Genomic DNA, 13,320 nt, shown 5'->3' on the forward strand with positions numbered 1-13,320 from the left:
TTACCAACGTACCCATGATCATTGGGGGCAATTAAGAAAAATATAACTTGCCAAGAACCATCAATTTTTTTTTCTTTTTTCATGGGGTTCCTTAATGACACGGAAATGGAAGCAAGCATGAATGTGACCCTCACTATTGGTCATAATATACTTCTTTCTGTGCTATCCCTGAAGCTGTGACCCCTAACGTCTGGCTTTCGGGATGTAAATGTGCCAGTGACTCCCAACTCGTGTCACAGGTTAAAGAATCCTCTTAGTCATCTCTTTTAATAGCATTTTCAAGACATTAAATGTCACTTTTGGGTCATCATTAGCTATCACACCTGTGTAATCGCCTTTCTTGATGAAGAAACGTGTTTTGACAATTCGGATAAGCTGCTGATTGTCTCCCCATCATTTTGCCTTGGGAGACAGAGTGAGTCATTTTGGACTAAAAGAATGGAAAGTCTTCCTATCGGAGATGGAAGCTGGGCTCTGGAATTTTACTGTACCAGGCCCGAGGTCAGAGGCACTTGGTGACTTGACTCAGAGCTGTCTCTGGCTGCCTGACTCCGAGTCATGGATGAGTGTCTCCAGGGCCCCGGGAAGGCTGTGGGGATAGCCTATGCCTTCAGATTGGAAGGCAAATGAATTGCCAACTAGAGACTCTGGCCACAGGTTCTATATATTTTTCCTGAATGGTTCCAGAGAAAAAACAAGCAGTGGTTGAAAGGTGCAGGAAGGAAGATCTGGACTCCGTGTGAATCAAATACAACATCTAACAATTAGTGCTATCTGGAAAAAACTGAATAGCTGAGTGAGCTAGTGAATGCCTTGTCACTAGTGGTGTTCTGCTTGGGGAGGGGCTACAAGGGGTGAAGGTCCGCTCTCCTAAGATGCACTGTGCTCACTCCAGGTTCAGTAGAACCGGGAAACTGAGAAGCCAGCAAATGGATAGGAGCTTCAGCTTGAGGAAGCAAACAGGTTAGAAATGACCCGGTTAGCCTGCACCTGTCTCCCCCTGTGGGCCCTGGGAAAGTGATGATTTTACAAGTGTGAGCCATAGACACTCTTGCTCTTCAAACAGTTCTTACTCTCAGGAAGGAATAAAGAAGGGGGATGGGAGACCCCAAAGGACGGGATCCTTTCTGCACACTGAAGTGGTGCAGTGATGACTGGAGGGAGGGAGCCCGGCCCTGTACTCACCGCCGGCTCATTTGTTCCTCATTAGAAATCTCTAATTCCAGAAACGGCGGTGCTCTGTGGGTGCCACAGCCTCTCATGGTAATTTGTTTCCTACATTTACTTTGCATTTGCCTCCAATGTTGGGAAAGTCATGGAATTTAAGCTTGAAATTGCTCTTCTTTGGAGAAAAATGCAAGGTTTTTCAAGTAACTTTCAGAAAAGGTGGGATCCAAATTTAAATTTTTGGTGACATATTTAAGTAATAAAAAAAATTATGCTACCCAGTAATTATATTTTTATGAAAGTTATTGTTTTTCATGATTAAAAAGTAATCAATATTCATTAATAGGACATTAGAAGAATATAGAAAAGCACAAATAAGAAAGAGCAAGGGCACATGTAACTCACCACCCAGAGTTAAATATTGTTAACATACTGATATTTATTCTATTATTCTGTCTGGGAGTATGATAATTTGATCTGTGCACATATATTCATACTTTAATTTGTTCATTTAACTAATAATACATCATGACCATTTTTTCAAACTCAAAAATAAAAATCTGCATGACAACTTTTAACTGGAATATTCCAATGTATCAGTGTACCATAATTAATTTTACCAGTCTCTTCTTAAACATGTAGATTTTTCGTCTTCTTTGTTATCATATACTATTATGATAACAGTTCTCTGCATTCATTTTTTTTTAGCACATCAGTGGTTTTTTCCCTTGGAATTATTTCTATAAGAGAAATTTCTAGACGTTTAAGTCTTCGGATATTGTCTGGGCCCCCACTCGTCCCCACCCCCTGCGGACGTAACCATGTACAGATTTCCCAGCCTCTGGGAAGCCTGTTTATCTCACTCTTTGCCAGCACAGGATATGGTCATTATTGAAGACCCGGCTACTTCTCTGGGTTGGTTGGTGAAAATGCTATGTCATAATTTCCACCAGCATTTCCTGATAAAGTTGGGCCATTTTTTCTGGGTCCTTTGTCATTCCCGCTCTGGCCACCTGCATCCAGGACTGCCTTCTCCTTTCTGTGCTGATTTTTTTTTAAAAAAATATTTTTATTGATTTCAGAGAGGAAGGGAGAGGGGGAGAGAGATAGAGACATCAATGATGAGAAAGACTCATTGATTGCCTGCCTCCTGCACACCCCTATTGGGGATTGAGCCTGCAACCCAGGTATGTGCCCTGACTGGGAATCGAACCCAGTACCTCTTGGTCCACGGGACGACGCTCAATCCACTGAGCCACCACAGCTGGGCTGTGCTGATTTTTAAAGCCCTCCTCTTAGGCTCCTCCATACATTTCAGTTGGAGGAAAAGACATTGGAAATGATGCTGTTAGGAAAAATACAATAGAAAGAGATTAAGTTAGGAGTTATTTTCTAAAGTGAATAACCACCATTTAAAAATAAATCTTGGGGGGGCGGATGAGAAAAATAAAGAAGAGAAATAAATGTGTATTTGCTGTGTAGGGTTTGCTTCAAATCTGCCACCTGCATTTTGGCTGTCTTTGACTCCCAATGAATTATTTTTAAATTCAGGAAGATTATACAATTCTCTCTAAGCTCTCACATGTCGAGCAACAGATTTACAGGTAAAAACTAAGTGCACTTGTTCCAAGCGGACACCTGTGTGAACATGCGAGGGTGGCTGTCCATGGCACTGGTACCTGAAACACAGGGGACATGCTGGACATGCTCTCCGTTCTCTTGCTTGCCTGCCATCTGAAAGGTGAGGCACCGCAGGAAGCTGAGCTAAGACTGCAGGAACATGCCCCAGGCCCACGGAGCAGCACACCCGGGCTGCCCTCGGAGGAAAAGATGAGACCTGAGATTTTCCTGGAGGTCTGTGCCCAGACCTCACAGCTCAATGGGGTGGCAATGTCAGACCTTATTTGCCTCTCCATCAAAATTCCTATTCCTGTCTTAAGTTGAGGGCAGGCATATATATATATATGCCTAAGCAACCGTTTGACCCTTTGATCAGTAGCTATGATGTGCACTGACCACTGGGGGGCAGACGCTCAATGCACAGGCATGGACACATGGAACAGACTGATGAATCTCAGAGGAAAGGGGGAGGTGGGAGAGGGGGAAGAGATTAACCAAAGATCTTACATGCATACTGGCCTGTGGGGATCGGGCTGAAACTGGCAGTCTGACATTCCCCGAGGGGTCCCGGAGTGAGAGGGTGCAGGCCAGGCTGAGGGACCTCACCGGTGCATGAATCCATGCATTGGGCCTCTAGTTTAACAGAATGATCCAGGTAGCATTTTTATGTCATCAAAATGGAAGAGGAGCACAATGAAATGAGAACTAAAATTCACTAGTGAAATGATTATGCTGTCACAAACCACCGAGACAGGCTTTGGGTCGCTCTCTGTTTAGAATGGAGATTGCATTCCTATTTCATGCCGGCAGAGAAATTCATCAATATTCCATCTCTCTGCAGCTGTCACTAGTAAGTAACATTAGTCAGATCAGCCTGCCCAGGATGAATCGGCTTCTCCTGGCACCAGCATCGCCAAAACACCCAGAGGGTGTTGATTCAGGAGCAAGGGGCAAATGAAACAATTTGAATGTTTTTCTTTGTCTCGTTATTAAAGGTTTCAAAAATGAAGACAATGAGACTCTGGCATGGGAGGGCGTCATGAAAGAAAATTACCTTGTCAAGACCAACACGAAAGCCAACGACGCCTCAGAGGAGTATGTCCATCCTTGGTTTCTGCTCTGCAAGACGCCCTGTGTACCCAGCTGGCAGAATGTAGGCAGCTGATCTGAGCGGCTCTGTAGAGAGAAATTACAGCCGAGAGCAATCGCACCCAAAGATATTACCCAGGCAGTTGCGGATGACAAACAGTAAACGTGGGGTCAGCTTTGCAGGGAGGGGCAAACTACCAGCCTGCCATTCTGATGGCCCTTCTAGGCCCTGGGGAAGGAGTATTTGGAGCCTGCAGAGCAGGGCCCTAGAACCTGGTGACAAGAATGTAGGCCCCTCTGCCATGCCTGCAGAGGTGGGTTTCAGGAAGACCCTCAGGTAATGGGCAATGGGCATCACCAGGCAGGTGCCACACAGGTATTTCTCGGATGGAGAAGAGACATTAGAAGATGGAAAAACAATTTGGTTGATGTGTTGTAGACTATCCCTGAGAGTCCTGGACATCCTTTACGGATCACATGCAGCAGTTATAAACATCCCATAGAACCAGCTAAGCCACTAAGCCCATCATAGATCAGTGGTTCTCAACCTTCTGGCCCTTTAATACAGTTCCTCATGTTGTGACCCAACCATAAAATTATTTTCGTTGCTACTTCATAACCGTAATGTTGCTACTGTTATGAATCGTAATGTAAATATCTGATGTGCAGGATGGTCTTAGGCGACCCCTGTGAAAGGGTCGTTCAACTGCCAAAGGGGTCACGACCCACAGGTTGAGAACCGCTGCCATAGATGGTCCACATGTCATGTGCTATGCAGGGCTGCTAGGAGCGTGCCTTTCTTATCATGTGAGCCAAATGGTTTGTGGTCACGTCACAAATACTGAGCATTCCAAACTCACCTCAAAATTCACTCTAACAAAAATGAGTAAATATAAGCAGCACGTGAATCCCATGCGTGAGCCTCAGCACAACCATTGAGGAGCATGGGACATGTGCTCTTCCTCTCTGAGTAACAAAGCAGATGCCCCAAGCTTTCTCTATTCCCAGAGTCTGAGACCCTGGCTTCAGAAGGGAGGGATGGACCTTATGGGTCACCTTCCACCACTCCATCCCCACGGGTAGCGTCTATTTGCTGCACTTCTAGCTGTGGTGAGAGTGGAATTCTGCTTCGTTTGGGTATTAGGGAGAAGGTAACTACAGCTGACATTGATTTCGTTGGAAATGAAAATGATCTGTATTTTTCTCTTTAAAAGACTGGAAAATGGAGCCTAATAGCCCTTTCTCAATCTTTCTCTCTCTCTGCCCCTTGAAGAATGAGGCATCGGTTTAGACAGCTGGATGCAAAGGTATCGTTTTGTTTATAGTTTGAGAATTATTATTTTCATCTCTGTTATCTTTGAGCTTTCAGTGAGAGGCCAGTGGTTATGGTCCAAAATTAGAAGTTATTTTTAAAAAGCAGATGTGACTCTTCATATTCAGCTTCCCTGTGTAACATTCCCTGGGTGCTGGAGTGGACCTGCTTCTCAGATGCACGAATACACATGTGAGCATTAGGCACAGGGAGAGCAGGCCTGGACCTGGCATGATGTCCCTTCCACCAGAGTATTGGTCAAAGCAGCCCAGGCCAGCCTGGCTTTAGGCCGGGGAGGAGCAGACCGCCGCTTGCTGAGGGGGGGTACGTGTGCTCAGGGAGAAAGGACCTTTGGAGATATGCTGTTACAGAGTACTGCATCTTATTATGGCTACTCTCGTTCTCATGTTGTATTGTTGCTACTTTTTAATTGAGGGGCCGGGAAGACTCCTGAGTTATTAGAGTTGAGTACTGTACACAGACGATCATTCTAGGATGTATATCATGTTTATACCCTCAGAGATCAGAAAATATTTATAGAATATCTATTTCCATTAGACAGATGCAATATGTACTATATAGAAAACCTTATATGATATATTCACCTTTCCATATTTATATTTAAACATATTGTCTGCTGCTTCTGTGCCTAGACCACATAGCAAATCCAATTTACTGAGCACCTGTCATGTGCTGGCATGGGGCTCAGGGCCATCAAAGCAGACCTGCCCCTGGATCCGTGCCCAGACCCTTTGTTCAGTGGTCTGGGTGTGGGAGCATTTGCAGGCTGACTTGTGCAGTGTGGGATTGCAGGAACAATTTCCTATGTGGTATTCTCATGCATTCCAGATTGCCTGGTTTGGGGAATACAGGAGCTAGGGACTTGTCTAGGTGTTGCGTTTGTGGAGAAAACAGGCTGTTTTTGTTGTTGTGTTGTGCTGTTTTACTTGTGGGTTCACTTGGGTGGCTTTGGCAGGAGCTGATGGAAAATAGGGGTTGGGCTGAAGCTTCAAAAGCCACTCCTCAGTGCTGACCCTGTTCTGGGGCAGAGAATGGCCAGGACGAGGCAACCATGGGCGGGGCAGAGCCTCGGACCTCCTGGACACCTGCTGGGTCTGGGCAAAGGTCATCCCGGGCACTGGACAAGCTGACCTGACTCCCGGGGACCAGGGAGACCTTCGCACCAGTGAGGGTCAGAGCAGGGACACCGTCAGAGGGGACAATGGACCTGAGCAGTGGAGGTTGTGGGAGGTGGGGGCTCAGGGAGTCGTATATCATGAAATCCTATTGAAGGCTGTTTACCACATGTGCCAGCCAGGAGTCTCCGGGGACCTCAGAGAAGTGCTTGTAGATTCTGTCTCCTTAGCATGCTCCTGGCTATGGAGATCACCCTCTTTTCTGGTTCTGCAAGAAGCCCACCTAGGCTATGCATTCTGTAGGTTTGGGACGGAATGGACAGTTTCCCAGGGAAGACTCAAACTTCACAGCACACAGTATGGGCTGTCGTCACCCATGGGGTTTAATATCTCTCCCTGCTTCTTGTCCTGCTTCCCTGGCCCCCTCTCCTGTTTATTCCCTCCTCTATGTTCTATGCCTCCTCTTCTGAGTCTCCATTTCATCCAGATAAAATTTAGAGATCATCAGTTGTTTCTTTAGCAAGGTCTTGGAACCTTACACCCTACTTTAAACAGCTTATTAAAGCCATTCTACCATCAGTAAACACAGAGTTCTCCTCAAAGCCCCTCTGGTGAATAAAGAATCTCTCCACCTCATTGTTATACCAGAAAACAACAGCATTCACAGATGCCTGTAAGTCTGTAAGTAGGGATCTTACTTCGTTTTCCTTTTTCAGGGAGCCACTAACCCTTACAGTTTCTTTTTGTTCTTTAAAATAGAAAGTTAAATGAAGAGATTATTACTGAAAATAAGCCCAAGTTAAACACAGGTTTTCTTATATGCATGCATACAAGTCCTTCAGTTGATCTCTTACTCCCCCCAACCCTCCCCGGACACTGGGGGGTAGGGGAGGCCAGGGGAAGAAAAAAAAAAGGAGACATATGTAATACTCTTTGTGATACTTTAAGCAATAAAACAAAATTAAAAATAAGTTAAAAATAAACAAAAACAAAGCAAAAACACACACACAGGTTTTCCCTGAGTGAGTGATATAGCAAAGTAAAGGCCAACTGTACACAAAAGGCATTATGTCTGTAACTTTTACCAGGTGCACAATGATGGCGTGTAATTTCAAGTGAGATTCGTGCATCTTGTGAAATAAACTTATGAAATATGCATGTATCAAAGATAATTTTATTATGCCTTTACAGAAATTGTTTTACCACTTATCCTGTTGTTTTGTTTGTTTGTTTTTTGTGAGGAGGGACACTTTGCAAAAACTTGATTTATTCGTATTGCATATTATTTTTATTAGCATTATTCACATATCAAAGCACAATTTTGTTGGTATCTTATAACTATTCATATTTGTTACATATAACATTATTTCTAAATATTATTTCTCTGTGTTGTTAAAATCTATTATTTCTATGTAGGAATCACTAGTGATTTGCATTTGAGTTAAACTGATGCTAACTGATGCGAATGGTCATCTGCTAGTGATGTGAATTCAGAAAGTAAGCGGTGGACAGGGTCTGAAACATCACCTCCCTTGCTGTCCCGTTCCAGGCACGCACCACACTCACTCATACACACATCCGTTTCACGGAAAAGCTATAGAGTGGTAATTTAAAATTCAAAGTTGGAAAATCGATCTTAACACCAGTTCTTTTTCTTTTCCCCCAAGCTTAATGATCTCAAGGGTCTTCTGAAAGAGATTGCTAATAAAATCAAATAAAACTCATGGACCGTAATGGAGAAAATTCTAATAACAAGGTAAGTCATTTTAATGCCTCTTTTTTGCTCTGAAAATGAACATATATTAAGACTAATTGAAAATTTCGATCTTTTTCTCAGTTATTTTATTTTCACATATTGTCAGGTTTGAAAATAATGTGTTGTGTAAAGAACGTAAACAATATTGGGTTATAGGACGGAACAAGAGGAAGCCCCTGGTCACACTTCCTGCACTGACTTCGCTCTCAGGCCAGAGGTTGCCACAGCCAGCAGCGGGCTCATGTACTCTTCCTGATGTTTTAAAAGCACTGGCAACCCGGACAGCTTGGTATTCACTGAATCAAGGTCACACTGTTCTGAGACTTGGCATTTTTTTCTTTCTTATCTCTGTATCACGGATGTCTTTACAGATCAGTGCCTGAAAATGCACCTCCTTGTCACGACCCATCATTTATGTTTGCTGCTGTGGGACATGCAGATGTCTGTGTCTTGTTTGTTTTGCTATCAACAAACATATATTGATCACCTTTTACTACCAAGCATGTTCTAGTAAGGCACTCAAGATTTTAGCAACTGCTCATTTGCACAATAAACATGAAATTTGATTAACTGGCCAAGTTGAACCCAAGGCTTTGCTGTCTGGTCTTCCCATTGGCTTTCATTATGTTTTCTCATTACCTGTCCAGATTCTGAAACCAATGCTTAAAATGGTGTTGGGGACAGAAAGACCTAGGAAAAAAGCAACGGGAATTCCATTTGAGTAGATTTTGTTTGTGAGAAAGTGAATTGTAAAGAATGGAAATCCATAGGCTAACTTCCCTCCCTCCCTCCCTCTCTCCCTCCCTCCCTCCCTCCCTCTCTCCCTCTCTTTACCCCTCCCTCCCTCTCTCTTCTTGTGTCTTATGTCATCCCCTGGGACACCCACACCAGACGGTGGAGGGCTGGCCCCCAGGAGTGCTGTCCACAGTGCCATCTCTCTTCCTTCCTCTATCCCTCCCTTTCTTCCTTCCCTTAATATTTACGAAGTGCCTACTGAGTGCTGAGAGAACTGTGCCAGGACCTGTGCTGAGGCGCAGACACTGAGTCCTGCCTACACATTAAGTCCATTGTAGAATTTCTATCCACCGAGTGACTGTTACAGGGTAATTGTGACAATCAGGTCTCTTTCAATATATCTTGACACTCAATACTTTCCCTTGGGTTCTGACAACTGTAGATCATGTTAACAAGCCCTCTATTAGGGGGGACTTTGTTGGAATAAGATTAATGTATATTTTATATCATCGAGAGGGCAGGTATAGCCTCCCAAGTTGCTCAAGAAAAGAAACTTTGCATGTTTAGGAAGAACGTATTTCAAGTCTTTCATAGTGGTGTTAAATGAAAACAATATTTTACCTTTTAATAAATTATAATTTGAGTTTTGGGACATTTGCCATTTTGTTTAAGTTATGATCTGATATATTTTTTAAAATCAGGAAGAGATAAAACAATTATAATGATTTTTTTTTTAAACCATAGAGGTGAATTAATCAGAAAAAAATTCAAAATGAGATGTGTATATCCATGTCTTACAACCTTGATCTCCACATCTCTCATTCTTTTCCAAACGTGTTGACTGTGAGTAAAATGGAGAAAACAGACTGGCTTCTTATGAACTTGCCCTTGTTACTTAATGAATGACAGTGACTTGGGAGAAGGACTTCCCTTCATTTCTATGTGACCCTCCGTGAAGGAAGGAGGATGAGAAGAGCATACGAGGAAACAGGGGCTGTTCATTCTTGACCACTGTGGCTTTTGAAACAATGAATTGGGCGTGTCCAGTTTCTTAGACTTTTTTCTTCTGGATATAAGATCCATTTTCTTTTTGGGTTGTTATCCGTCTGGCATATCCTTAAGGCGTTCACTGAAAATGCAGCTTTCTAGGCAACCAGCTACATGCTGTAAGAGTGATTTTTCCTGTGCCTCTTTGGTACCTCTCTCTCCTGAGGGTGACGGTAACTCTTGAACAGGGACAGGGAAGAGAACGCCAACCCAGGTGGGAGTGATCTGACAGTGGAGGTAGGACAGGAGCGGACACTTGGGGGCAGGTCTTTACCCATCGGCCCATCTGGGCTCTTCCTTCCTGAACTAGCCTTTGATCCAGTGACTTGGGATGAAATAGCAGAAGGTTGTATATATATATTTCTTTCTCCTGCTCTGAGGTTGAAAGGAAGTAAGACCCAGGGTGAGAGGAAAGCCATTTGTTTTCTCATAGCTTTGTACTTAAGACCTGAGGATCACGGGGAGGGACGGTCACTGGAAATTGATTAATCCCCACACAATAATCCACTGGTTCTTGCATTTGCTGCACTGAAATTCTAGTTCAGTGAAAGAACTTGACGTTCCTTTGGGAGTCATCATAAAACATCATTTTGATAATTACTGCAGTTCTTAACTTTACTGCCAACTCATCCTTTCATTTATGCAGAAACTGCCTAGCAAGTACAGTACTTGGGGACTTCCTGGGTCTTCACCCAGACAGAGGGAGCCTGGCCATTTGGCCCTGGTCATGCTGCTCCCATAGGCAAACTGGCAAAAATTGTATCCACGACCAACATATTACCCATATATTTGGAAGCAAATTGTATCCTGAGAATGTAAGTGGGGAATCCATTCTCCACACAGTGTTTTCCCTTTGTTTTCCACAGACCTCTGAGTGGAAAAGACACAAGGAGGCTGACGAACCTCTGTTACTGAATGAGAACTGCTCAGCTGGGGGTCTTGAGCACCCGTGTGCTTGAACCTGAAGATGAGACGTGTGACGGACTTCACCAGAGAAGGTGGAGATGAAGGAAGACCACCCTTATAGTGCTCCCCTGAAGGCTGCCCGTTACCTCGGGGCCTCGGTGACCAGCACTTGCTGTTGATGGTTTCAAAGTCTGCTCCCTCCTTCTGCCTATACTCCCACTTTGGCCATGCCTGTCCTAGGAGAACATGCCTCCTCAGAATACGAGCCTGGCCATGCTTTCCCTCTATGTCTATCTGTGTGGCTACTTCGTTGATCTCCAATCAATTCTCTGTTATTTTCCTTTTTGTATCATGTGACTGATTCGTCGGCATATTGTGAAAAGTCTCCCAAATCAGGTCACATTTTAAAACATGCTGTTGAGGGAGAGCCCACTCTTCCCAGGAGAAACTATTTCCTCGCCTCATTCAGCTTTTTATCTCAAAGGAGGCGGCAAAGCTGCACCCTTCCCTCTCACTCACCTGAAGCTCCAGCCAAAGGAAGCACCCCGTTCCTGACAATGTGCAAATCACCCCAACATGGAGCTTTGAGAGGCACCTCTGCTTTTCATTGGGTGCTCCTCTCTCTCCTCTTATTTATTACTTTCCCATTAAAAATAATTCGTGGGTATTATAGAAAATTTAGACTACATGAAAAAGTAGGAAAAATATAAATAATCCCACTACCTAAAGATAATCACTGCTACCATTTCAGGAGGCTTCTCCAAGTCTGTTCCTATGCATGTTTTAGCTCTGTTTTAAAATTTTACACAATGTCATTATGCCATATAGACAATTTCATATAAGCTTTTATCAAAGATGTTTTCTTATAGCTGTGGCCTTCTTAAACACTACATTAATAACTGCATAATATTCAGCCTCTAATGAGTTCCACAGTGTTGGTCACCGAAGGCTGGTTCCAGTCGGTCAGTGGGATGAGCATCTCTGTGCGTGAATCTTTCTGCCACTGTGGAAATTTCCCACGGCTAGATTCCCACAAATATGTATTGATGATCAAACCACTTACAAGGCTTTTTCATAAATGCACAGCCAATAGGGACTATTAACTTGAGTATAAGATAGGAGATATATGAACCTAGAGCTCTTAACATGAAATATTATATTTAACCTTTAGTTTAGGAAGAAGCCAACGTGCTTATTTAAATATTACGCATGGTGAAGGCATTCATAGAGAATTGGCGAGAATATCTTATTGAACAGGCCTGGTCCCAGCTTTCTCTGGAACAGGTGGTATCTTCACCCCAAAGAGATGGGCTGCAGTACATAAGGCATTCCAAATGCCCATAGTTAGTTTCCTCAGCTTTGAATAGACTATAAACTCATTGGCCAAAGAAGAAAATCTTAGAAGGAAACTATTAAAAGATAATCTAATTAGAAAAACTACAAAAGCATGAACCAAATGAAAAAAAAAACCAAAAACTGTTTTCCTTTTGTCTGGGCAGCATACTTAAAATGACTCCTCACAGCATTCATGCTGCTTGCAGGAAGGAGCACACATAACAGCAGTCTTTGTACTTCAATCCCATTAATGGCCTAAAAGGGAATCTTTGTCAATAGGGTCGATCAATTCATGGTTTTGGACACTGAAAATAGATGGGGTCAAATTTACATGACAAACATTGTCAGTGAATGGCATTTGGGAGATGTCTCTGTGAGAGAATGCCACTTTCATTTCACCATGGCAACTAGAACCTCTGCCTTTTCTGAAGCCACAGAGAGGAGGCTTATGTCATCTCCACACTAACCGGAACAATAAAGCACACAGCACTGCATATGCTCGTGTAGAGAGAACCCACAGTCCCAGGCCCATACCCTCAATTCAAGTAGGAACTTTGAATAAAATCAGTACATTAAATTGAAAACCTCCCATAAGACAAAACTTAGCACAACTCTTGGCTGAACCCCTTAAATGAAGCATTTGTCCATATTTTCAGATTTCCACTGGCTGTGTTTTTGTTAGTTTAACACAGGCCTATCCCCATCAGCAGCTAAAGAAGGTCTCTGTTGACACTGATATCAGAGCTTGCTCAATGCTCAGAATTCACTCATGTTGGAGAGAGAGGGGTGTTTGTTGCAGCTCGCCTTGGCCAGTAGGTGTTTTTTGCAGGGCTACTCTGTTTTTTTGCATAAGAAATCATTCTTTTAGGTGTCGCTCATGAAAATAGCACAGGTGTTGAAGCACCTCTAATCCGAGGTGCTGTCTGTGTGTGGTCCTGAGAGCGCCCTGTGTACCTGTCCACGGCCACTGGTAGTCCAACTTGGTTTCAGTGTGTGGGGTAATGAATTAAATAATGGAGGAATTGGCATGTGTTGTTCTTGTCATTCTTTAAGAGAGAGAAAAAGAGAATTCCTTAGTTTGGTCAGATTTATTTCTGTAGAGACTTGGTTCTGGTGACTGGAGCTGACTTCTCTAAGCAGAGGGCTGAGTGAATGTAAGCAGAGAAGGTCCCATGGCTCTGGTTCCTGCCAGCATGACCAGGTTTGCCCATGGCCCA

General features: G+C 43.5%; 1 protein-coding gene across 1 annotated transcript in view; it reads left to right on the plus strand.

Annotated features, from left to right (window-relative positions):
* Positions 1 to 13,113, plus strand: part of TRPM8 (transient receptor potential cation channel subfamily M member 8) — a 57,051-nt gene extending 43,938 nt beyond the window's left edge. The window contains exons 22-25 of the mRNA XM_070423362.1: positions 3,783 to 3,882; positions 5,150 to 5,183; positions 7,992 to 8,080; positions 10,729 to 13,113. Coding sequence (XP_070279463.1) covers positions 3,783 to 3,882; positions 5,150 to 5,183; positions 7,992 to 8,042 — 185 coding nt within the window. The 3' untranslated portion in view covers positions 8,043 to 8,080; positions 10,729 to 13,113. The remainder of the gene's footprint in view (positions 1 to 3,782; positions 3,883 to 5,149; positions 5,184 to 7,991; positions 8,081 to 10,728) is intronic.
* The last annotated feature ends 207 nt before the right edge of the window (positions 13,114 to 13,320 follow it).

The sequence above is a fragment of the Myotis yumanensis genome, unplaced genomic scaffold (genome assembly GCF_028538775.1).
Source record: "Myotis yumanensis isolate MYYU_CA2020_CCGP unplaced genomic scaffold, mMyoYum1.0.hap1 SCAF_8, whole genome shotgun sequence".
Classification (NCBI taxonomy): domain Eukaryota; kingdom Metazoa; phylum Chordata; class Mammalia; order Chiroptera; family Vespertilionidae; genus Myotis; species Myotis yumanensis.